Below are 27,741 nucleotides of genomic sequence, written 5' to 3'. Positions count from 1 at the left end.
TTTTATGCAGGAATGTTTCTCTGAAAACAGAGAAAATTTTCCCCTGCTTCAGAATATAAATTTCTCAAATTGCCGACAACATGCTGTGAACAGTATTTTGGTGTACTAATAAGCAAATTGAGGCCACTGAAGACTTTTTTTAGGGGGGGGGGGAAGGAGAGCGAATTGGTCCTAGAACTCTAGAAAAGCTTTTATAAGGGATGAAGGAGGACGAAATCAACGAGGATACAAACATCATAGAGACAAAATCAAAAATTTTCACATTCAAAGTTTTGAGACATTCCTTGACAATAGGAAATGATCTTTTTGATTTGTTAGTGGAGGAAGATCTCATTATGGATGTGAGGTGAGAAGTCATGGATGCATTAATGTCCTAAAAGAACTACAGTAAAAAATGATTAATACTCCCAACAGACTATTATAACTGACTACTTTTATAATCAGTAAATTTATCCATGATTCCTTTATGCACATCCAGCATATCGTTGCCTCAGAGCAACAGTAAGATATCTAATCCCAGAAATAACACTAAGATATCTTTCTGTTGCTCTGAGGTGACAATATACAGCCGCGTCCTGACTTACGCGAGGGATACGATCCAAGACTCCTCATTTAAGTCGAAATTTTACATTGTGGAAAAATATATGCATGCAATTTTTTTAAAGCATACCAAAATACTTTTAGAGACTTATAAACACCCCTCAAACTACTCTAAAGCATTCCTTAACCATACACTACAGTTTCTTGCATAAAGGACTGAACTTTACTGTATTCAAAAAAAAAAAATAAAAACTCATTCTACATGAAATACTTTAAGATGTGCAAAATGAATGAACAATGGGAATGAAAGACATAAAATAAAACAACACGGTACGCACAGCAGGTAGTAAAATTAAAATGATGCACTATAATAGCACTGTACAGTAGATAATGTAACAATATTTAAGAGTTAAATAATGAAGATAGTGATGATTTCAGCTCTATGATCAGATCGTTATTCTTACCTAATACATTTTTAAATATGGTTGCTTCGTCTTTTCTTTTATAACGTTTCAATTTATGGCAACATCTCCTTTTCCTGATCTCTTTATTAATCCACAATACAAGAGCAGCTTCCATTTTCATAATATTTACTTTGCTAGACTGCTCTGCAAGCTTCAATATTGAAAATAAGTTTGGAACTTTTACGGATATCTTTGTGTTTTGACTTTTTATTATGGAAGATTTATTCATACTTATTATCGCGCTACCGTCGACCTTTTGTAGTTGTTCAAGCATATCAAAAACCTTTGCCGTTTTTATATAGATTTTTTTTAAATCAGAAACTTCCTTTTTCTTCCCATCTTCACAAACTTTAGATGAAGGTGACACTAAGGTGCCATTATATTTCATCAACTTTTATATTTAGAATGAAAAAAATAAATAAATGAAAGATGCTGAGTGGTTATTTGATGCACAAGACTGGTTTGGTGTAGGAACTTTGGCTGTCAGTGATGCTTACAGGGATTGAATACCACTCACAAAATCCATAATTAGAAGCCAATAATGAAGCTGATACTTCCTTTCCAAAAAAAAAATCGTGGGTGAAAAATTTGCATGAGCTCTAAAATTCGTGTTATAGCCATTTTGCGTGAGTCGAATTGCGTTGTAGTGGGAGTCGACTGTATATCAAAACAATTACGCATTCAGTTTCTTCTATATTTGTCTATCACTATATTTTTTTTACCTCTGGAACCTAACCTCTATTTGAACACTAATATTAGGCCTTAATTTATGTGATTTTGATTTATGCGACATTTTCATAAAACCTAAACACTGCGTAAAACGATAGCCTACCGTACTTAAAAGATTACTTTAAGATTTACTTTAGTTTTAGAAAATTATAAAATGGAGTTGGTTTGTAAAAACAAAATGTTGCACTTTTGGCAAGCTCTGTATATACTTCAATTGAATGCAGTAATGGAAAAAGATAAGCATATACAGTTGAGTCCCGACTTACGTGAGGGATGCGTTCCAAGACTCCTCACGTAAGTCAAAATTTCGCGTTGTAGAAAAAATGTACATATTCAATTTTTTTAGAAACATATCAAATTCTTCTAGACACTGTTAAACACCCCTTAAACTGTTTTAAAGCATTCCTAAACTATACATTGCAATTTCTTACATAAAGAACTGAACTGTTACTGTTTTAAAAAATAAAAAAGCTTATTTATTTAACATAATATACTTAAAGATGCACAAAATGAATGATAAATGGGAGGGAAAGACATAAAATAAAACAACACGGCACGCAGAGTATGTAGTAATAAGTAAATTCTGCATTATAATAGTACTGTACAATAGTTACAACACATTTTTAAATATGATTGCTTCGCCGAATTGCGTTGTAGCGGGAGTCGACTGTAGTCAGGGGTCTGGCCAGAGGATATTTGGGTCCGTTAACGGACCCTTCACAAAAATCCGATCAACCAAAACGGACCTTTCACGAAATCCCGATCAAACAAAACGGACCTTTCACAAAATCCCGATTAAACAAAACGGACCCTTCACAAAATTCTGATAAACAAGATCGGATCTGTCAAATTGTTTATTGAAAGAGCAAATCTGAAAGCAAAATAACGCATATTTTTGTGTGTAAACCGATAATTTTTGGAACCTTTTTTTAAGTCAAATTAGAGGGATCAGCTTATACAAAATCGGCTAATTTTGAAAAAAAAAAAAAAAATCGCACTCTTGGGATGCTCCTGCAAGCGATAAATAATTGCTACTGCCAAATAAATATAATGGTTGTTTGTTTTATCACAGCTAATTAGCAGCGGTGTTTTTGAAAACTTTTCTGAAAAGGCATTGGTAAGCACTTTTCTCCGCTCATGATTTAATAAACAATAATAATATATATCTGCGAAATGAACTTAGAACTGCAAAGGGATAGTAAGGGTGAGGAAAAAATATGATCGCTTCAGATAGTGTTACCAACTTCAAAATTATCACCACTTAGCGTCTGGCATTGAACCTTTATAATGACTTGATTAGAAATATTCTCATCATTTTGCCAGCTTGTCAATATTTGAGTTTTTACGGTGCGGTGCGATGTTTAATTGTTATTTTGGGAGAAAATTATATGGGTTTTGATTTTTCGATGCTGAAAAGGATGATTAACTTTAAATAAACTCTTTTAATTAGTTTTTTTTTCTTTAGATGTCTACATTTTGAAAAATGCAATCTTTTAACATCCGATATGAGAATCATATTTTGTTCTTTTTTCAAGCTAACTTCGCTTTATTAGGATTCAAATAAATGAAAAGTCTCTTTATTTCTGTTAGAACTCTCATTTAAAATTTTTAAAGCAAAATTTCATTTTCTGTTATAAGTCAAAAATTAAAATGCTAAATAGATGGTTGATTTTATTTTATTTTTTGGGTCAACTGTGTCCACAGATATTAATGATATGTTTATCATAGGACTCTAAAATGCAATTTTAAAATAATTTTATCAAAAATATTTCTTTTACAAGCCGTTTTTATACTTTTGATGCCTTCACTTTGAGATTTGCGATCTCTTTGCATCCGCTATGGGAATCCGATTTTTCGAATTTTTAATGATTATTACGCTTTGTTAAGAGGTAAACAATTGAAATATCTTTTTATTTTTGTTAAAATCACGGAATTTATAAGTTTTAAACGAAATTCTGTGCTTTTTAAGAGTGTCTTGGGTCAAAAAGTTGAATGCTGAACCCTATTCTGAATTTTATTTTATTTATTTATATTTTTGTTATACAATTATTTTAAGTACTGTTCAGAAATATATCTAGTATAATTTAACATAATGCAGAATGGTTGATAAATATTGATACTTGAAAGAGCGATGCCCCCCCCCCCCCCGCCAAATATCAGAAAAAAAATCCAGAATGATTTTCTCGACGTAGAAGAGGAAAACACTCAACTTTAAGTTTAATTGATGCAGTTTGTGCCATCTCTAAATTCTAAAATTTCGTTTAAACATTTTTTTTTTTTTTGCGAAATTTTTTGATTTTTCACAAAATTAATTCATTTTTCACGAAATTATTTGATTTTTCACAAAAAACGGACCTTGTGAAAAATCCTGGACAGACCCCTGGTAGTACTTTCTGTGCTGGAGTATGAATGATAAACGGATTTCAGATTTTTTCTTTTTTTGAAACTTTTGTATTATATTTTATACCTTATCAGCTTATATATATATATGTATAAAAATAACACATTCAGATCAAGATTAAATGTTAATCCAGATATACATTTTCAACTCTACAACTAACAGACCCCGAAGTGGTTTTTTGGGGGGGAAAAGTAGGAAATAAGGAATCAAAAATTGAAAAAGTAGGAAAAGTAGGAAAAAAATCACTTAAAAAAGTAGGAAAAATAGGAAGCGATGGGACTACACACACGTCAAGAGGAAAGAAATTTAGAGTAAATTTTATTTCTAATGTAAAATAAGCTAACAGTATTTTTGATTTAAAACTGTCCCAAAAATAAACTAACAGTACTTTTGAAGTATTAAAGGGATTTAATGAAAGGCTGAGTCGCAAAAACAAAACGAAAGAAACAAGCTGACAAACATTAGTATGAAAAATAAACTGGTGGATACAAAGATGTATGAAAATAAAATCCGAACAAAACAACACTTTAGAATAATACAGTAATAAAATTTTTAAGTGTGAAAGAATAAAATGCAATATAACCGATCGCAAAATAAATAAATAAATAAATAAAATTAAAAAAATAAATAAAATAAAATAAAACTCATATTTTGGTGCAATAAAACCATTTTTGTCAAAGATTTGTTTTGTCAAAAACGAAAACATTCCTTCGAGAGCATCCATTTATCATTTGAAAATAGTACTAACACTTTCAGCTCCGGTTGTCATAAACTATGATACAATAAACAAAGCAAATATTAAATTAGTTTTAGTTAAAAATAATCAGCACCTGACATGTATTCTTGCATAAACATCGGTATAATTGCCGCACCCCGAAAAGAGTAAGAGTCTGTCAAAAAAATGTATATGTTCCGAAATGCCGCATTGTCATAAAAGCAACACATAAAGATATGAGCTACTCCTCGATATTGATGATATATCAGAGTAGAAAATACCCATTAAAAAGGAAAAAAAAATACAGTACATATTTGCTTCTGGCTCTATCCTCAAACTTTTAAAAATGTGAAGAAATAAAAACTGTTTTTCTCCAAAAATCGGGAACGTTTTGCTCATCTAGGTTTTGCCGTATACACTCTTTGCAAGGAAATGAAAATGAAATTTTATAAAATTTTATAATCATGTTTACGATTTAGAATGAACAATAATCATGTTTATGTATGAAAAAAGTTTGTTTCCGCTATTATTTTTGAAGTGATCCGTTTTTGCGAATTTCTGTTATCTGTTGCATTTTATTTTGTACTAACATCGATAAAATATGTATAGTGCAGAGGTTTTTCATTTTTTGCTTCCTTAAGTTCCTTTTATGGTTTTTCATTGCCTTTCTGTTTAAATAGAGCTCCATTTCACTTGTAATCAACTATACAAAAAATTGGCAAATAGGAAATTCGGCTTTTCCCGCACTTTTTGGACAGTTGGCCGTTTAATTTAATTAAAGCTTCTAATTGAGGGGTAAAAAATATATAATTGCATCAGAATGGGCCAGTATCTCTTTCTTTATTGATTCGTTAAAACAGTAGGATTTAAGTCTGAGTGATAAAAAGAAAGGTCGATCATAAACGCCGCAACGCCATAAAAGGCACTTACGAATATTTAACTTTTAAACACTCAGACGCCGCAGTGTTCCTTCCAGAAATTACTGTAGTCAGTGAATTGAAAACTTAGGATTCGCTTGTTTATTTTGCTTTTTAAAATTGAAACATGCAGAAAATTATCGGTGCGGCATTGTAAAAATAAGAAAAAATGTACAATTAGAAGTGCTAAAGAAAGAAAAAGTAGGAAAAAAAAGGAAAAAGTAGGAAAATAAGGAGAGAGCTCTAAAAAGTAGGAAAAAGTAGGAAAAATAGGAACTCTTCGGGGTCTGAACTAAACTTTAGAGCTAGTAAAGCAAAGCATTTTTCATTTTTACAATAAACATGATTTGCTGTAAAAATAATTGTGAATAATAAGTTGGCTGCCCTAATAATTTTTACTTTCAGTATCAAAAAGTTTTTCTCTTCAAAAGCCTGATATGTTTAAAAGTTAAATTGTGCACTCATTTAAAAAATAACTATGAAATATTGCGATTTTTCCTTTTTTTCAATTAACATTCACATTGTTAAATCATTCTGATTTCTAGTACAGATACTAATAGTGTTTCTCAAAGTAAAGGCCTCATAAAAGGTTCCATGGTTGAAAATGTACATGGGGGTAGTACTTCATATCGTATGAAGTACTACAGCCATATACATTTTTGAAAATGAACTTATTTCACTAAACTAATTCCTTATTCATTTTCCAATTTCAGCTTCACCATTTCAATCCCCTTTGGCAAATTTTATTCTAAATAAATTAAAAAATACAGTGAAGTACCATTTGTACATTTTTAAAATTGGTCATTACAGAGTCCAATGCATATTAACATATACCCATTATACGCTTTTCCCTTGCAGTCCCTTCAAAAACGTATAAACAGTGCTCAACTAGTGTATATGGTAGTATCATGATACTCAAAGAATCTTTTTTTTTTCTTTGTTTAGTACAAAAAATATAAGAATGATACATGTAAAATTCAATGGTGAGAAAAATAAACATTCATAAATATCTATAAGTCACATATAAACAGAAACAAATAAATAAATAATAACCTTGGTAGGTCAGTTGCAATGGAATCGGCTGTAGTTCGTCCATCAGAAGTACAACAGCACTTCGCATTTGAGTCTTCGTCCTCATCAAATGGTGGTAAAGCCATTGAATCAGTGTCAAGAAATTCAACATCTTCATAAAATGTTGGAATAAGAGTACATATGCTCTAAAAGGAAAAAAAAAACAGTCAAAAGGATGAAATTAGTTACAGTAAACTCCTGATTATATCTGTAGCCTTTTGCACTTTCAAAAAAAAAAACTATATATATTTTTTGATAAGGAATAACTGCATGTAGATAAATGAATCTATTTTCACTTAACAAGTGCAAAATCTATTTTTATACATTCCTATTTTTTCCTTACCTCTACCTTCCAATGACATCAAACCTTTCAACGTCACCAAAACCAGACCAGTTCAAACCTGTACTACTTTAGACCTGTACTATTGACTGCTTTAGATTTACACTATTTACTGATTTTTATACCTACACTACTTACTAATTTTTAGATCTACACTACTTATTGCTTCAGATCTACACTACTCAAGAAAATAAGATGCAATCTATCATTCATGGATAATACGCTCTTGCTTGCAGTTAGTGCTTAAAATACTGTTTAGAAAATAATCACTGTACAGATTACAGGCTGAAAAATAGTGTATCTCGAGTTAAAATTTATCATTAGAGATACTTAGATACTAGTCATTCTGTGATATACAAAATTGAGGAGGAATTACCTTGCCCTGTAGTTCAGCTTGAGAATATCCAAAAAGCATCAAAGAAAAATTTGTATTACAACTGTGAATAGTTCCATCTGGTAACAAAGTTATCATGCCACTGATATTGTTAAATACCCACACAGTTCCTTTATACGTCATTTTCTTCATCTCATTTTTTCCTAGAATATAAAAAATGGTTCAAAAATGTGTGAGGGAAAAAGACTTCATTTAAAAAAATTAACATAATACAAACCTTCATATAAATCTTGATTTAATGCAGGGTAGATGGGAGTTATTAACATACTTAAAGGGAAAGGAAAACCATCCTTTGTCTTTCCAGTAGCACAAAACTTCACATTTTTCTACAACATTAGTAGAAAAAAACAATTAAACATGATGTTACTGACAGAAAAATTGAAAGAAAGCAGTGCAGTTTAATAGCAGCAAAAAGAAAAATTCAACGTCTGATAGCAATTACATGCAACAAAGTAACTATGGAACTCTAAAGTTTACTGAAACAAATCAAGAGTCATTCAGAAATAAAATCATTTTCAACAGAAAAGATTTAAAATGCAGTCAACTCTTGATAACTTGAATTCCCAAGGAACGGGCAAAAAGGTTCGAGTTATTTGTAGTTCCAGTTATGGGAAGTTTACACAACAGCTCAGACTTAGATAAAATGAAAAGCTTTCTGCGAACACAAATCCTAACTGGAAAATTTTCTGCTAATAATTATTTTGCCTGACACATCCTTGAATAAAGAGTTAAATTTGAATTCCAATATGAAAGAGACAAAAAAAAAAGTGCTTTAAGTCATTTAATTTTTTTTACAATAACATAAAGGTTGCTTATTTTTCCCCCAACTGAAAAAAACTGAGAAAACCATTATTTTTTTTACACATGTGCTTTAAAAGGCTTTTGGAGAAAAGCTTTAACAGAAATAAATTGGGAATTTTTTTAAATCAATGTTAAGAGTTTTAAGAAAATTTCTGCAGAGCCAAAAATTTTCTACAAACACCGTTCGCACGTTTGTCTATATTATGCAAGACTGGAGTTTAGGACCCGATGAAATCTTCAAGATACAGAACTCGATTATACCCATCACTACTAGAGATAAAAGAAATAGTGGGTTTTTTAAACGTAATATTTGCTTCTTGGGGTGTTTATAAATACAGTTGATCTCTTTTAGCACAATCACGTTTAATATGAAATCACTGCTAAAACGAACATTTTATTTGTTGAGTTTGGTTTGCTATCTAATTACATTAAGAATTACACATATAATACGTACAGTAAATTTAAATTCTCGGTTAAGGTGAACAAAAATTTCTGACCTCTTTACTAAAAATGTTCTTGGTTGAATAAATTCAATTATTTAATAACAGACTCACTTTGTTTGTACTGTAATTTTCATGATTCAGTTCAAATGATGGGATCAAATCTTTCACATCTAAGTCCTTCAAGTCAGATGGGTCAAGAAAACCAAATACAGTAGCAAAGTTTTTGTCGCAAGATGTAATTTTACCCTAAAAGAAAAACTCATTTTTTAAACATTACAGAATAGTACCAACTCAAATAGATAAGAAAGGTAATAGATGCATTTATCCATGTTAAAAACTCAAAAATATTCGCTTAGTTGCTAATGATAAAATTGGGTTGATTTTCTTTTATTTATTTACTATTATTTTTTTTAAAGTCAAATAAGATATCATGATGATGAGAAGAAGAGATGAATGTCAATGAAGATGACATCCCCGCAAAGGGTACAGTTTGGATCCTCATAGACACCAATTAAAAAAAGATGTTCAGGGTTCATACTCTACTTGGATGGAAAAATTCCATGACTTTTCCAAGACTTTTTCACGACTTCAATGAAAATTTTCATGACCTCGTTGAAAAGAATAGCACTATTTAATCTCAAACTTGATAATTTTTGGAAATGAGCATTAGCAAAACGTCTACATGAATGCCACAGCCTCATTGAAGCACTTACTCGTAATGGAAAAAATATAAGTGTACGCTTAAAAAACTAAACTATTCTTATTTGTCTTCATCATATAAATTTAAGTTAAGTAAAAATGCAGTGAAATGAATATGATGATGCTTAAATGACTGATATTTTATTTATAAATAGGCAGAATGAGTCATCACTAAGTTTCAATAAATTTGCTTCAAAAGTTGCCTTTTAGTGTCAACAGTGCATTTAATCATCCACGTTACTTGGCAGTATTTTGGTTCTTTAAAGTAAAGCCACATAGTTTAGTTTTTTATGTTTCTAAATCAGATCTTTTCTGAAAAAACAATTTAGTAATGAATCAATCTTCTGATTCAAAAGTATACTTGTTTTGTTTACGTATTTGCACTTTTTCAAATGCATATAAACTAATTAGGTGCAGAAATTTCAGAACATGTTTGATTCCTGACTTGAACGTAGCAGTGGGTCGCATGGATTAGTTTTGCAGGCTGTATGTTGGGCACTACTGTTTTATATTATTAAAATTTCTCTTTTTCTGTATTCTATCGCCTGACTAAAGATCTTTATTTTCTAAAACCTTCAACAAATGAAGATAAACTCTGATAAAATTAATAATAAAGTTCTTACGAGTGATGGAATCGAACTCGGATGCAATTGAATTGCTTTTTTTTTTTGAGTGGGCGTGGCAAAACTAAGAACGTGAAATTTCGCTACTACAGAATATGAAACATAAGTGTCGAAAATAACAGTAAATTCAAGATAAGTGATGTCCAAGCAGTAAAATCACATCGCAAAAAAGGCAAGCAGCTGCGACAGAAGTGGATCAAATGAGATTTCAAAATTCAGATTTGATATTGGGATCGTTCTATTTTCCACTTTTACCAGCTTTTATGTGCTATACTGTTAAATCACTCAAGATTTCTAATGCTCCTTTAGTTACTGTTACTTTCTTTTTATCCAGGACATTTTTCCATGACTTGAAATAAATCTCCATGACTTTCAATGAAAATTTCAATTTTCCATGACTTTTCCAGGTCTGAAATTTGCTTATTTTTTTTCCATGGCTTTCCAGGATTTCCATGACCCTTACGAACCCTGGATGTTCAAAAAGGCAGTCAGGCTGTCCAGAAACCCTAAACCTACCAACCTCCCCACTTAGGTATGATGTATTTGTCCAGAACAGTCAATTTTTAGAAGTGGTTCAAGACCTCAGTTCCTCCTGATGTCAAGAGGAAAACAAGTTTTTTTATCGTACAAAATGGGACGTCATTGCGTGTAATTTGTAAGACACTACCACGCATCTTTGCTAGTGTGTTGGCATACTCATTGCCACTTAAGCCAGCAGCCTGGGATGCACTGGAGAACAATGATCTTATTAATTAGTTCCAACTTTTTTATGGTGAACTGGATATCTAATATGTCCCAGGAAGATTTGGCACGCGATTTTACTGTATTGAATTTAATTTTAAAAGTGTTTTATTATCTTTTCATACTTTTAACTTAATATCCATAATAAACGTAACAAATTGTAATGAAAAAAATGACTATTATGAAAATAAAGAACTGTCAGTCTCAAAACTTAGGAATCATTTGGATAATCTCAGTATTGGTCAATGATGTGGATAATTAATTTAGAATATACCAGAAAAGCCTAAAAAGAAAGATATTGAATACTAGTGAACAAAAATAGAAAAATTTCACTAAAACAAGGACTTTTGAATTGAATAAATGTTTATAAATACATACATTTCACCACCTAAAGTATTTAATGATGTCATTTTGAAATTAGCTTGATAGTAATAATATATAAGTGTACAGACAACTCTTGATAACTCAAAGTCCCAAGAGAAAGGCTAAAACCTTTGAGTTATGGGGAAGTTCCTACAGCCTTCTCTAAACTTTAGGGCATAATTTAAACTTTGCGATAGAGGAATATTCGAGTTACGAGACTTTGAGTTATCAAAAATCGACTTAATGAACAAATTTGCATAGATTTGATAAGCATGTACCCACTTTTAAAAATGAAATATTTAGAAAAACTGTTGTACATTTATTATTTTGCAAGGAAAAACGTCTCAAACCTTCAAGTCAATATCAAATTCTCCAGTAATTCTTTCAACAGGTTCCATAACAACAAGACAGCGAGGCTCATTTTCAGAAGATAATTGCCTAGCCCACACAGAAACAGGAATTGTTTCCTTGGCAGGAGAAATAAGGTCCATCTTTAAAATAAATTTCAAAAGTTGCTTTAATTTCAGCCAATAACGCACTTATTTATCAACAGGGATCATAGTGCATTTTGTTTGTGAAAAAGCAGGATAGTCTCAAAATATTAAGAAAAGTAAAGACATTGTAACAAAAGAGTAGAATTAGTATTTCAATGAAAAAAATGAGACATATTCATCAACCAATAGGCTTTTTGATAAAATATAGGCAAGCTTTTGAAAATAACAAACTTCTAAATGCAGGGTGGCCCCTCTCCTTACAAACTTATATTCCTCGAGATTTCCAGGTTTTGTAGAGTAAAATTTCTGAAATTCCAGACATCACAAAACATATATCCAACATCTTGATTTGATTTATTTAAGAACATAATTAAACCACTATAATACATAATCTTTATACATAAAGGGCTAATCTCTGTCTGGATGTCCAGGGTAAACTTCAAAACTACTGGACGAATTTCAACCATTTTTTCACCATAGATAGCTACATAATCGAGGAACAACTTAGGCTATAATTTATTGCTAAAGAACTTAGTTTTAAAAAGTTATGGTGGAAAACATTAAATTTCATGTAATTTCCCTATTCAATGATTAAATATAAAAACCATTGTTAGGAAAATTTGTTGCCTAACAACAGCAATATTAAAAGTAATCACTATTAATATTGTTAATCAAGGCTTTTCTGGACAAGCATGTCATTTATTGCTTTCTTAGGAGTTGTATCCTCATCTTTATACATAAAGGGCTAATCTCTGTCCGGATGTTCGGGGTAAACTTCAAAACTACTGGATGAATTTCAACCATTTTTTCACCATAGATAGCTACATAATCGGGAAACAACTTAGGCTATAATTTATTGCTAAAGAACTTAGTTTTAAAAAGTTATGGTGGAAAACATTAAATTTCATGTAATTTCCCTATTCAATGATTAAATATAAAAACCATTGTTAGGAAAATTCATTGCCTAACAACAGCAATATTAAAAGTAATCACTATTAATATTGTTAATCAAGGCTTTTCTGGTCAAGCATGACATTTATTGCTTTCTTAGGAGTTATATCCTCATCTTTATACATGAAGGGCTAATCTCTGTCCGGATGTCCAGGGTAAACTTTAAGACTACTGGACGGATTTTAACCATTTTTTCACCATTGACCGCTACATTATCAGAGTCAACTTAGGCTATAATTTATTGCTAAAGAACTTAGTTTTAAAAATGTCGCCATGGAAAACAGTAAATTTCATGTAATTTCCCCATCAAATGAGTAAATTCACAACTTTAATAAACTATTGGGGGCGCAGCAGCCACTGTCTAATAGCGAATGAAAAAGGTAAAACAAATGTTTACACAGTAACAAGAGTAATTTTTCATCGTATTTGTGAGGAGCTTTCTTTTCTATTCTTCTGAAATTACATTACAATATCACAAACTGCTTGAAGCCTGTAATTTACCCCAAATAAAACACGTGGAATGGAATGTTTTACCTTTTTCTTTAGTATTGGTAACCACCGCAAGGTAGCGTATTCGAGCTCTGGAGTTGCGTTTATAATACCCATTGTTACAAAAATTTATTGCCTAACAACAGCAATATTAAAAGTAATCATAATGAAAATTTTCAATCAAGGCTTCTCCGGAGTAAACATGAGTTTAAAGTCACTTAAACATTTGGAAACACTACTTTTTGCACTCTTAAAGAAACATAGCAGAGAGCTTTTTTTCTTTTGTGTGTGTGTACTATATAATTAAATAAAGTGCACGGTTTTTTTAGTGATCTTTGTTTTTGTTAGTTCATATTTTGAAAATTCTTCAAATTTTTATGTGCTTCAATTCGTGCTTTCGTTTCTAAATGAATATTAAATTCGTTCTTTATACTTATTGCTATTTCACTTTTATGGGTAAGGAAGAAGCTCGATTTTTAATCATGTCAAAGCGGTGTGTTTTGAGTTCTTTCAGTTAAAACAGAAAACAGAAGAAAGTAGTGATTTTTTTTTACAATGAGGTGGTTTCTTTCAGTCAAAAGTAGCACTTTTAGTCACTGAAATTGATAGAATAAGCAAAAAAAAAAAAAAAAAACTTGGGTCCAGAAATAACTTCATTTTCCCAGCGGTAATTTTTTCATTTATTTTTTCAAATGTAGCATCTTTGAAACAAGGTGTGGTCTTAATGACGTCGCAAATGATGCACGTTGCTGCATCTTTTACCACGTTTCCACATTATGATAATCAAGAAGCGAATTAAAATTGCGCTCTACGCTTGCGATCAAACGTATCGTTGCCAATACACGTGAGTAAAGATGCGAATTAAATATTTAGCTCGGTGAGGGGCAACACTAAATGACATTTCATCATTTGTGATGTCATCCGGCAGAAGTATAAACAATGAAAGCGCACCGATTTAAGTAATTTTTTTAAAACATTAAACTTAAACAAATTATTTAAAAAATGGTCAGATCTTATGTTTTTAAGCATGCTCTTTCAAAAAACAATACTTTCAAATTTTTGGAAACGACCCCATTATTACTGACCCAGGCAACACCGGGTATTTTTGCTAGTATATCTATATACACAAACGAGGGGAGACCCAAAAGAAACCGGACTAATAGTGCGATGCAAATCCTGGATGTAGTAGTGTTCTCCAGCTGGATGGCTCAAGTAGAGACCTTCACAAACCAGCTGTGCAAGTGGCGTCAGTTTAGTTGATAAACAAGGGCGGATACGGGGGGGGGGGGCGATCGCCCCCCCCCTCCTTGAGTCAAGAGATGAATAACCATTTTTTTCTTTTTTTGTTGGGACTGAATTTTGGCTTGAAAATATGATGAAACAGAAACCTCAAGATCTTCACCGAGAAAGAAAAAGTCTAACGGGCTAAAATGCAAATCATAAAGGGGGAAACGTAATCTTCGCAATCAGACATTCAGAGCAGCCGATTTTTTGATGACACCAGTCATTCTGTAGAGCATCACTCTAGGAAACAGGGGGAAATGTTCAGTCATTGTCTCTCTTGAATACTGGTTACATCTAACTTCCAAAAGTTGACTATGTCCAAAAGAAAACAAATCAATTTATTAGGAATTTTCAAGAAGAAAGAAGTCTAAGAAAAAACCCATGAAACTGTTGAGCTACCAGATGTTGTTAGACAAGGTACGTTTATGTATTTTGTATCTTCTTTTCGTTTTTTCTTTTTCTGATTCGACAAGTTTTGGTCTGTATGTGAGTGTGTGTGCATAGATATTTTCAACGCCTCATAAACCCATGCATTAAAAATCGAAAAAACGGCTCAAAAATATTGTGAACTGTAATTGACGGTTTGTGTTTTAAGTCTTTGAAAACCTTGTTGTAGCCTTTGCTGTAGCCTTGTAGGCTTGTTGTAGCCTTTGAAAACACAAAACCTAAGTTCCGGGATGATAGTATTTATCAAAATTTTATTCAATTAGAAAAAACAAAATTGAATAAATTGACTAGGGCCACTCTAGCTGGGGTCAGTTTTATATTTTCTCTATGTATTAAAAAAAAGTAACGTGAAAAAAATAATGAAAAGAAGTCTGTGGCGGTCCAGGAGGCCCTATAGCACCTACCTCCAAATTTTGTACAAAATTACTTCGACCCCCCTCCCCCCAGGGTTTGCACCTGGGGTTATATGTTTTAAACTTCAAATTAGATTTTTCGTAATTAATTTTTAAGGCAGGAATTTCACATGAATTGCCTATTACCGGGATGAAAGATTTCCCATACCCCCTAGCATTCGATGTCATTCGAAAGACTTTTTTTCTGAATCAGATACAGCTTGTTCTAATATTATCAATGAATTAAAACAACTCAATTTTTATCAGGGGAACCATATAATCTTAGGTTGGCTTTGGCTTACTACTTAATTTTAATGATTAAGAAAGAATGGTTTTTCAAAAAATCGGCATATTTTACTTCTAAATGCGTAAAACTTGTATTTTTTACAGCATATTTATTTTCCGATTGCCTTGTATTATTTCAGATGCGAGTTGGAAAATGTGAAACGTACAAAAGTTGTTGACAGTTGTAGTACACAGGCTACGTCAGATACCCAACATTTTATCTCAGACAAAACTGCTGAAGCCAATTTATCCCCTAAAGAAATTTATCCCAATGATTTAGGATTATATATAAATGAAATGTCTTTATCTGAAAGACGCAGAAAAGAACTGTTAGACAATCCTTTTAAATCACCAAAAGGGTTTAAGTTTCCCTATTTAGAACACAATGAAAGTGGCAAAATTGAGAAACGGTACATTAATCAGTCACATTTAAATGATTACCCATGGTTGGCGTATTCTCATGAAAAGAAAGGTTTATTATGTAAATATTGTATCTTTTTACACTTGTTGGGCCTATAGCATGCTGCTGGTCGTCCCATTTGTATTTGTATACAGGGGCGCCGACTTGGAAAAATTATTGGGGGGGCCGGATGTCACCGGGGTCTAGGGAGTATCTTAAAGCACGGAGCCCCCCCCCCCCCGAAAAAAATTCAGATTTTTGTGCCTTGAAAATGCCAACTTACATATTTTCGGTGTGTATAATTTATACAAACAAACATATGTGACAGGGCGTTTTCAAAGTAAAACAATCTAAAAAATTGGTACACAAATTTTCTGCTTCAATTAGATCATGTCACTTGCCTTAAGTGAGGGATAATTTTACAGTTCCATTTTGTAGGGAGACGTGCAGTACCATAGCTAGGCTACGCCACTATACAAGGTAGTGCACTTGAATTGCATGGAAAGGCACTCCCAGTGGCACCGATTCAAAACAACTATTGGGGGGAGGGTACCATAACGGGGGCCTTGCCAGGGTAAATTTTCTAAATTTGAGATAAAAAAATAGTGAGTTTTATAGTTTTTTAAGCATTTTAGAGTCATATGATCAACATTAGAACCCCAAAAACTCGACTCTCGGTAAATCGACACTCTGAGAAATTCGACAAGCCGACACATTTCTTGGCTTTGGAAAAAAAAAAGAAAAAATGGTATTTTTGTGAAAAGCTAATTTAATTTACACTAATAATTATACTTTTAGTCTATTAGCAGTGAATATATAGCTCTGAAAAGATTGAAATGATATTTAATCAAATCTAAACTATCATTAAAAGAATAAAGCAAAAAAGATTGATGTCGCACTTTGATTACTAAAAGTGAAATAACTAATTTAAGCTTGCTTTGAATAAGGCCCAGAGTTCATTAAATAAAAATAATGTCTCAAAATTAATGCTTTAATAGAGTTAAAAAAGTTAATAAACAGATTACTTCATTAACTCTAATAATTAAAGAAAACTATCACGCCTTCCATTAAATGTATACAAATCAAACCCTGATATATTTTTTCCAGATCAGCAACACTTAGATGAGAGCTCCGCCAGCGAGACTTCATCCGAAGGTTTGCGCACTGGGACAAATTCTATGAGTGCTCTCAGCACCGTAACACTATCCTTATTCACACCACTCGTTTTCAATTAACCTTCTTACTACAGCAATAGTTATTTGTTTTAATTCATTACTAAATGTATTTTACAATGTAACTATCTTCAAACAAGGAAAGTAAAAAATACCAACATAATTTTGTGATTTTAGAAACCATAATATGACAAATTATGTTCTTAAATTATTGAGGGGGCTCTGCCCCCCAAAACAAACTATTGAGGGGGCTCGAGCTCCCTCAAGCCCCATGGAGTCGGCGCCACTGTTTGTATATATATATATATATATATATATATATATATATATATATATATATGTATGTAACGTTTGTGTATACACGAGCAAATCAGGGTAAGATGCTAACTAGTAAGAGGTAAATAAAAATAATCTATCGCCCCCCTCGAGAAGTTTCTAGATCCGCCCTTGTTGATAATGTCTGATCGTAGTGTTGGTTTTCTCAGGTGTTGTTGCTTTCAGCCTGCGAACTCATTATGGCAGATTTAAAAATTTCAAACCGTAATTTCAAACTGTAAGCTTGAAATTTTGCTAACTGCTTTAAAAGTCGGCAACGGAATAGCTTACCAAATGCTTCAACAAGCTTTCAAGCACAGTACTATGACCTGTATACAAGTTTCCGAGTGGTTTGGGCGTTTTAAATGTGGTAGCATGAACATTGAAGATCATGCTCACTCTGAGCACCCTTTAACGTCTCAAAATGATGAAAACGTTGAAAAAATCCAAAAAAAAAATCAACGAAAGTCGTTGTTTTACGTATGCCAAAACTTTAGAAGAAACAAGAGTGAGTTGGAGCTCGCCCGAGCGATCAGAAGAATGGTTACTTCACCACCTATTGCTCCCGTACACACAGCCTTCACTATTAATCGCTACTTGGCCTCTAAGAGGTGGCCAGTCGTTCCTCAACCCCTGTATTTGCCAGACCTACCCCCTGTGATCTTTCTCTGTTCCTGAGGATGAAAAAAATTCTGAAAATGAAGAGTTTTGATGATTTAGACAGAATTAAATGAAATGAAAAGCTTTCTGCGAACACATATCTTAACCAGAAAATTTTCAGCAAATAATTATTTTGCCTAACTCATCCTTGAATAAAGAATTAAATTTGTATTCAAATATGAAAGAGACAAAAAAAAGTGCTTTAAATCATTCTTTTTTTTTGCAATAACATATAGTTTGCTTATTTTTCATCAACTGTAAAAAAACGGCCAAAACCATTGTTTTTTTCACACATGTACTTTAAAAGACTTTTGGAGAAAGTCTTTAACAGAAATAGACCTTGATTTTTTTTTTTTAATTCCCTTCAAAAAGGGGGGGGGGGATGATATATATATATATTTTTTTTTTAATTAACATTAGCAGTTTGAAAAAATTTCTGCAGAGCCAAAAATTTTCTGCGAACGTCGTTTGCGTGTTCGTCTATATTATGCAAGACTGGATGTAGAAGCTGTAAAAATTGCTTCGCAATGGGCACTGGATATGGTCAAAGTTAACCCATTAGCGCCCAGTGTCATCATTTGAGGACACTGTAAAAAGCTGCCATTTTTATCCTTAATTTTTTATTTTTTTTTATGTTTGTGAAATGGTTCAATAGATGGAAGCACCATACATTATTTGTTATGTTATTTGTTTGGAATGAAGACCAATTCGGAAGGGAAAAACACAGCCGTGATTACTGCTTTTTTGTTCATCGCATTGTGTTAACTGTATACCGCTGCGTTGCACTAATTTGATGAGGTCAGTTCTTTTATTTTCACATATATAGAATTTAAATAGTTGATATTCTGCAATGATCTTGTTTTTTAATGTTAATTGTCGTTAATATATCTGTAGTAAGCTAAAAATCTTATCCGTCATCGTTTGAGGACGCTGGGCGTTAGCGTATAATTCTTATATGCCAACTGGATTTGCTTCTAAACTGTTTCTTACATACTTTACAGATGAAATATAAATAAAAACTGAAATATGAGTCGACAAAAGATATTTAAAAGCTTAGAAGAAGCAACTGCTTATCTTTTTTCTGAAGAAATAGAAGCAGATATTATAGCAATGCCTCCGGATGTAGATGATCTGACTGATGAGGAGCAGTTTGATGATGAGAATTTGGATACTCCTGTTGTATCAGATGTTGTAGGTTCAGTAGAGATTACAATACCAGATAAGGATGAGAACTGTAGCATTTCGGTTACAGAAATGGAAAATGATTCTGGTAAACGTAAAAGAATTTCAGATGAAAAAAAGGGAAACAATACCAACAAGCGTAAAAGGATCTCAAAGAAAAAAAAGGAAATAATACCTGTAAAGGTAAAATGATCTCAGATTACCAGGAAAATAATTCCCCTAAAAGTAAAATAGAAATATCGACCAAATGGACAAAAGAAAACCCGGTTTATGCATTTGGAGCTTTAGAAAATGCTTCTAAGAGAAACTTGGATGCATTGACAGCGCAAACTACTAATATGAGCCCAATTGAGTTGTTCGGAGAATTTTTCACTGAAAGTGTTTATGATATGATTGTAGAGGAAACTAATCGATATGCTCATGAAATGAAAAATAAATTGAACTACAATGTGACCAAAGAAGAAATAAAAACCTTTATCGGCTTTCTCATACTTTCGGGCTACCATACTTTGCCTAGTGAACGAGATTATTGGGCAGAAGCAGATGACTTAGGAGTAGCAATAGTGAAGAATGCTATGTCTAGAAATTCCTACTTGCAGCTGAAGAGTGTTTTACATTTTCAAGACAATAAATTGCATCAGAATAACAAACATGATAAATCATTTAAAATACATCCCTTATTAGAGAGTCTTTCTAAAAATTTTCAAAAATGGGGAATTTTCCATGAAAATTTGTCTATTGACGAAATGATCGTCAGGTATTATGGTCATCATCCCCTCAAACAATTTATAAGAGCTAAACCTATTAGATTCGGGTATAAACTCTGAGCGCTATGTGGAAGTAATGGTTACTGCTACAATTTTTCGCTTTACTGTGGAAAAGAATCAAATAATTCTGAAACTGATAAACTTCCTTTAGGTACAAAGGTGGTGTTAAATTTATTGTCTATTGTAGATGATCCAAACAGCTGCTGTGTTTATTTTGATAACTTTTTTACCAGTCATGCATTACTGAAAAAATTGAAAGAAATGCAGTTCAGAGCTAGTGGAACGATACGTGAAAATCGTACTGCAAAATGCCCACTAATGGATGATAAGGAAATGAATGAAAAAGAAAGAGGTTTTTATGATAGTCGAGTGGACAAAACTAATGAAATTCTTGTTGTAAAATGGAAAGACAATAAGTGTGTTTCTTTGGCCACTAATTTTGACACCATATTACCCCTCTCTGCAGTGCAAAGATGGAGTGTAGAAAAAAAAGAAAAGGTGAAAGTGAATCAGCCACATGCTATAACCTCATATACCTCCTTCATGGGGGGTGTTGATCTTCATGATTGGCTTCTTGAAAAACACTCTATATCAATACGATTGAAGAAATGGTATTTTTGTCTTATCACGAGAATGATAGATATGGCTATTGTAAACAGCTACATTATTTATAAAATGATTCATGGATCTAAGGAGATGCCAATCAAAGATTTCAGGAGATATATTGCAGTCACTTATTTGAAAAAAGGGGCCGACTCGAAAATAGCCTTAGAACGACCAATACAAAGACCCACAACATCCAGATCTAATGTACTTCCTGATATAAAATTTGATAAAATACAGCATGTTATTGGCAAGAGAGAGAAACAAAGGCGTTGCCAATATGATACTTGCTCATCCAAGCCAAGAACATATTGTATAAAGTGCGGCACAACTTTGTGCATACCATGTTTTTCTCTTTTCCACACGAAAAATCAACCCTGAAAATGTTTAAAAAAAAATAATGTCTATAATAAATTTTGATTTTATACATAATTTTTTTATTATTTTGTGTACAAATTGAAAAGTAAGTATTTTTAGACTAAAAAAAATCTTTAGAAAATTACATTTTTGCATACGAACGCCCAGTGTCATCAAATGAGGACAGCTTAAAACTTATGGTTATTATGAAAATTTTTCAAAATGCTTTTGAAATACTCTTAATGTACGCATTTGTACCCATATATATCAATTTCAAGAGATTTTATCAAAAAATGATAATTTGGGCGTTAATGGGTTAAAGAGTTCAGGGGAGCTTTATAACAGTGGGAAAAAAGAATTAACAAGTGTATTGCGTCTAAAGGTCAACACTTTGAAGGAAACTGAAGAAATTTTGTGAATAAACTAATTTATAAATATTTTAGAACAAAAATCCGGTTATTTTTGGGTTCCCACTCGCACATACAGATATATGTCCATCCTACAAGCGTCTTTCATGCTTTGTAATTGCATTTTAAATCAAAGTTGCTCACATGAATTCCCCTTTTCCCTATACAATAGTAAAGTTTAAAAGTTATAAAGAATATCTGTTATTCTTTAGATTGATTTATTCATATGGCATTAGACATTCTGCTTAATTAATTTCCTTACATAATATTTTAATTTATTCTTGAATTCATAGCTGCCAACCTCAAGATTAAGAAAAATAAGAATATTAAAAGAAACAAATACTAGTACCAAATAGGGAGAAGCTGCACGCTACAGCTAAGGTGGTATTATGGGGCGCCATCATATATGAAACAAGGTAACCTCTAATGTCATAACATCACGAGTCTATAATGGCATATTTGTGTCATAAGTCAGGCACATGTGTTGATACCCTTGGGCTCTTTTTTTTAAACAAGATAATGCTTGGTCACACACAGTAAAAGTATCAGGGGATCTCCTCTTCCACATTATTATCGCCTTCTCTAACCTGTTCTGCTCACAGATAAAGCATATCTAAGATCACTTTGGACAGTAAGTTGGATGGTCTAAGAGTTAGTGGCACCTTTATAATAAATGTGGGACAACATGATGTAGGACAGTGTACAATACTAGTAACATTCAATCCTTGCCAGTAATGCCTCGTGCATTTATGCCACAGGTGGCTCAATAGATTACTAAAACTCCCATTAATTTGACATTCTTCCAATAATAAAATGATCATCTTGCTTTCATTTTGTATTTTGTAATCATTTTTATTTCAATGCTGTCCTCACATATTGTTACCTCAGAGCAACAGTAGGATATCTTACCAGGAAACATCACGAGTTCAGTAATCATGAAAAAAGTTAAAAATGGTCGCATTCGAAAGAGTATCTTTAGAAAAAAATTTGACCCAAATATTGTGTGCCCTCGTCCTTTTGTTTTTGAGATATGGGGGGTCAAAGTCTGTCGAAATCTTACGAAAATTCGCCAAAGTTAAAGACTTGGCAAGAAATGGAAAATACCACGTGATTTCATCGCCTGCGTCTAGCAAGACTCTCATTTCCATTTCTGGTCATCTGCAAAGCGCGTAAACGATGTTTCGAATTAACCCTTTACTTGTGTGGGTAAAATTAAAAAGTAACTATGAAGCCTGTGAAATGGAAACTAGAGAGCTTTATCCAGAGGAGCTACAACTTTATAACGAAATTGAACGTAGGATTTAAATTTGTAATCGTGAAAATAATGCATTTCAGAATTTAAGTGCATTTCAAGTGTGAATTACTTAACTAATTTAAGTTTGTACTCTTGTAATGAAATGTGTTGTAAGTAATTAATAATTATGTACGAGAATTAATATGAATAAGTAAAAAAAAAAACATGCTTATTAAAGCTTATATATTGAAAATAAAATGGATAGTTTTTGATGTTGAAAGAACATGATCATGGATTGTAGTATCCCAACTCTTATTTATTTTTTCAAAAGTTATTATCATTCATGAAGTTTTATTGTCTGACCACTGCTAGCGAAAATGTTTAATTTAAAATCGAAAAAAATAATAATTAAAAAAAAGAAAACAACGGATAGTAAATGACAAAAATTTACACAGCAAAAGTAACGATGTCGGAAATTACTTCATAACAGATTCTTATCAAAAATTTTATAGTCGACGTTCATTACAACAACCCCTGTAGTTCGAAAAAGTCTGTCACTGCAACTGAAAGTCGCTATAACCTAAATGCACATCATATTGCATGTTATTTAGTCATTTTTAAAAATACTGAAGTCACTTTTACCAATTATGTTTCACGTTAAAAGGGAATTCAAATACGAGCAAAATAAAAATTAATACAGTTTTTTTATTTTTTTTATTTGACTTGTTAGAGGGCTTACACATAACTTGAAAACGATACACATAACGAAAAACACACTGGAAATAACTGACAGAAATCGTTTTTTTTTAAATTTGAGAACAGGGTTTGAAATCTTTAAAAATGTCGTTTTCTTCGTATTTAGATACTGTTGAAGACTTCAGATTTACGACTTTTCAAAAAAAAAAAAAGACTTTAAAGTGTGTTTACCGTTTCTCTACGGTTATCATACTTTTTTCAAAACAGTTTCATCATCGAAAAAACTCTTTCAGTGGAAATATTTCACCCGCAGAAGCATAAAAGTTTTAAACATCAGTTTTTTAACAGTCTTAAGAATAACAAAAAATTCCATTGTTTTTACAATAAAATAAAACAAATATTTCGGGCTGTGGCGTTTTCCCCTATACAGTTGCACGTTAATATCCCGGAACACAAGCCCCTAAAAATTTCAATGCCGCAGTCTGTGCCACGACACCCCGCGCCATGGTAGTCACCCCGAGTAAAGAATTAATGCGATATTTCTCACGCGCTTTGGTGGTGACCAAATATGGAAGTGAAATGTCTTGTCAGATGCAGATGTTGAATTCGCGCCGTACCTTCCATTTCTGAACAAAACTCGCTAAATTTGGCGACTTTACTAAAAATTTCGGCAATTTTTAAGACATCATATTTCGATAACGTGGTCACGAGGGCACGTAGTTTCAGTGCCATAAACATGTTTTCCAATGCTCTTTCAAATGCCACCAATTTGGAATTTTTTTGAATTTCCTTGATCGTGATGTTTCCTGGTTAGTGTTATTCCTGGGATTAGATGTCTTAGTGTTGTTCTGAGGCGACGATATGTAAAATTTCATTCTGCTCTGACAACTGCTTCTCTAGGCGTCATTTTTTGTTTGTTTTAGAGTGTATTCTAAAGACTGCCTTTTAAATTTTTAAAAAGTTATGTTTGTTTTACTTAGTTTGCTAGTTTCTTAATATAGAATTAGGTAAATTACAGTTAATTTATTTTTAAATAGCAAAAATTAGAGTAGAGTTCATGTGGTTGGCTGCAGTGGCAGATTGGTTGAAAAGATCGGCCCTGGCATTAGGAGGTTTAGCGGCCTCATAGTTCTTATAGATATTAAATTTTACCTAACGATTGGGATATCACTTAAATATGAGGAAACTATTACTAACAACTAAATATAAACAACTGTGCTTTAATGGTGAACAAATTGATACAGTATTAGCGAAACCTTTTTTGGGGGGAAAATTGTGATTGTAATTGTACATTTAAGTATTTTTATAATACCCGGAACTTGATTGAATATTTCCTTAATGATAACACTGCTTGGCTAGTATGTCTTTTCTGCAGTCATAACAAGTAACTTAATTGTCCTGTTATATGAAACTGATCTAGCGATGGTCACGGGTGAAAGATTAGGGCCATCTTAGAACATGAGGGATCCCTCGACACAAACATATACTGGGCCATGTCATAAACATTCCCTATTTTATAGTGCCATATCCTAACGACCCCCACACTCAATGCGAGGTCAAACACCTGGTGGGAGGGGTCGGGTACGAGTTTGGCAGTCCCTTAATATTTTTTAAAACGCGTATATCAATACAAAGAGAGAGAGAACTTAGCTTTCTGGCTTCTGGGAGTCATCAAAGTATTAGCAATATAAACTTAATGGAAAGATTAACATTGAGTCTGAAATAGGGAGATCCAGGGGTCCTCTCCCCCAGAAAACTTTCGAAATTGTAGTCTTAAAAACTCAATTTTAGACAATATTTGGTGATGTTAGGAGACTGTAGGTTCAGGGTTTCTCCTGCTGCAGTTTTTCAGAAGTGAAAATCCAAAAACAGAATTTTAAATTATCTTCGAGCATATGGTATGAAGAGCGGTTCTGGGGGCTCTCACTGAAATTTTTTAAAATATATTAGCTCTGAAAACGCAGTTTTAGAAGATCTTTGGTGATTTTAAGTCAAGATAGATTCCAAGGCAATCCTTCAGAAAATTTTCAAATTGCAGTCTTAAAAGCCATTTTTGGTCAAGACTAGGACACCGGCAGTTACTCGAAAATTAAGTTCCAAACACAAAATTTTTGCTGACCTTCAGTGATGTTAGGAAAAGGAGTTTTCAGGAGACTCACTCCGGGAAAAATTTCGAAATTGAAGCACTAAAAACGATATTTAAAACGTTCTTCATTGAAGATGCTGAGAGAGAGAGGACGGGGCACTTTCTCAGAAAATTTTTGATACTGTTAATTTAAAAACAGTTTTAGACCATCTTTGGGAATGTTAAAAAAATGGGAGAGGTTTGAGTACTTTTCTCCAGCAAATTTTCGAAACTAGATACTCCTCAATGGTATTTTAAGATTGCATATTTTAAAATAATTTTACAGAAAAAAATATTCTGTCACTTTTATTCCAATTGTTATAAACAGGGTCGCTGAGAGCAGAAGCGGATTCGGGGAAAAAAAATGACAAAGGTCAATTTTTTCACAAGCCTCCTTCTACACCTTTCACCATTAGGATATTTTACTCTCTGCACGAGTTCAATTCCGAGCCGGGCCCCTATTGTCCAACTAAGCTGACATGACCTCACGTCGGACCTTGTTGTAAGTTGCATTTTATATTAATTGTGAATTGTCACTTATAAATAAAAGCGTCAAAGAGACCAGAAGTATTTTAACTTTTTACGACTGCTAAGGTTTTCCTGGTTTTTTTTTTACTTTATTCATTTATTTTTTATTATATCACTAAAAATATATTGGTAGACCCAAAGCCCGACTAATTAAAAGTGAGGCCCTAGGCCCACATTAATTTAGAGGCCCCCAGAAGACTATGCTGTGTTTGATTTATATTTTTGAAGAAAGAATGCACTTTTGGAGGCCTCTTTGTCTAATCACACAACTATGTATAAATCACTTATGTGCATTTATGAATTCCCTTTGGGCCCCCTCATAATTGTAACCAAGTAAATTTGTTACTGGCAGGATGATAAAAAATTCCCCTTTAAAGAAGTTTTTTTCCAATTAATAAGTCATAATTTTTAATTTTTTTTTTAAATACATGTATTTTTCACATTGTTGCAATGCCATGCATAATTCTTTAAAAAATGTGGGGTCCCTTAGGAACATGGGGCCCCAGGACTTGGTCTAGTCAGCCTGTGTAGTAATCAGGACCTGGGCAGCCATATTTCAGAAATTCCCTCTCCCCCCTCTTGTGGTGACGTCCGTACCTCCCTTCACCCACAAGCTTTAGCCCATGCATAAAGAGGAGCTGAGGCTGTGTTTTGCGAATTTGCATTATTCTTAACATATGCGCACAAAATTTACATTTTGCCGTTAGTAGACAGGCCCAAAAGACTTTGCTGTTAGTTGATCGGCCCCAAGCATGACCGGCCCACCGGGCAAATGCCCGGTTGCCCGCCAGCTGTATCGCCACTGGTTGGCTGGTTCTTAGCCCTTTATTGTCTAAATTACTCAGTAGTTACAGAGATTTCTGATTGCATTAATAATGCTAAAGTTTATGTACAACATTGATACTGAACAGGCAATTATAGCTCACAATTTGCTCCTTGGCTTAATAGTCAATGACTTCTGGTATTCTTGAATTTGACAATATTTTATACAAAGATTAATAATATCTAACATCTTGCTTTTTTAGAATTAAAAAAGTTAAATACTTGGTTCTAAATGTTTATAAATTAGAATAGTTTCTTTAAATATTACCTAAATTTAAGTGCAATATTGATATGCATACAAGAGTTTAAGTCCTAAGCCAGACTGTCAAACCATCGCCGGTAAGTAGTAGGTTTTTTGTTCTAATGCAATTTTTACAAGGACCATCTATTTATTTTGTAACAACATTTATAACAATGCAAAAATTCATCATAATTCTCAAGACAAATGAAAATAGATAGTGAGAATTAATCTTAAATTACTCACCACTTTTCCAGAAATGAATATAAGTTCACCAGAGTATTTTAAATCTGCTTCAGTCAGAGAATTTTGATCTTCTCGAGAAAGTATATAATCACTCAATTTATAGTTTTCAGTAGATTTTTCCCTGATTCCCAGCAAATGTGAAGCAATTTTATTTGCAATCAAAATCTAAAAATTAAAAACCCAAAAAGCATGTAAAAAAAGTTTTTTTTTTTTTAAATAACAAACAGCAATTGTACTTGAAGGAATGAAATACATCACATAATTTCACACTTTAAAGTCGTTCACTAACAGTACGAACTTACATTATTACATTAGATTTGAATTTTTATCATCAATAGCAAAAGAAATTACAGACATCAACCAAAGTCTCTAGTTCAATTTTAACCACATTATACTTCAGTTTTTA

General features: G+C 32.5%; 1 protein-coding gene across 1 annotated transcript in view; it reads right to left on the bottom strand.

The window, feature by feature from the left end:
• LOC129217445 (PAS domain-containing serine/threonine-protein kinase-like) overlaps positions 1-27,741 on the bottom strand; it is an 86,241-nt gene that overhangs the window by 32,212 nt on the left and 26,288 nt on the right. The window contains exons 4-9 of the mRNA XM_054851748.1: positions 27,336-27,500; positions 11,592-11,732; positions 8,927-9,061; positions 7,789-7,897; positions 7,554-7,714; positions 6,820-6,983 (exon numbers count right to left, since the gene is read on the bottom strand). Coding sequence (XP_054707723.1) covers positions 6,820-6,983; positions 7,554-7,714; positions 7,789-7,897; positions 8,927-9,061; positions 11,592-11,732; positions 27,336-27,500 — 875 coding nt within the window. The remainder of the gene's footprint in view (positions 1-6,819; positions 6,984-7,553; positions 7,715-7,788; positions 7,898-8,926; positions 9,062-11,591; positions 11,733-27,335; positions 27,501-27,741) is intronic.

Source organism: Uloborus diversus, chromosome 1 (genome assembly GCF_026930045.1).
Source record: "Uloborus diversus isolate 005 chromosome 1, Udiv.v.3.1, whole genome shotgun sequence".
NCBI classification, from domain to species: Eukaryota; Metazoa; Arthropoda; class Arachnida; order Araneae; family Uloboridae; genus Uloborus; species Uloborus diversus.
This window is presented reverse-complemented; position numbering and strand designations above follow the sequence as displayed.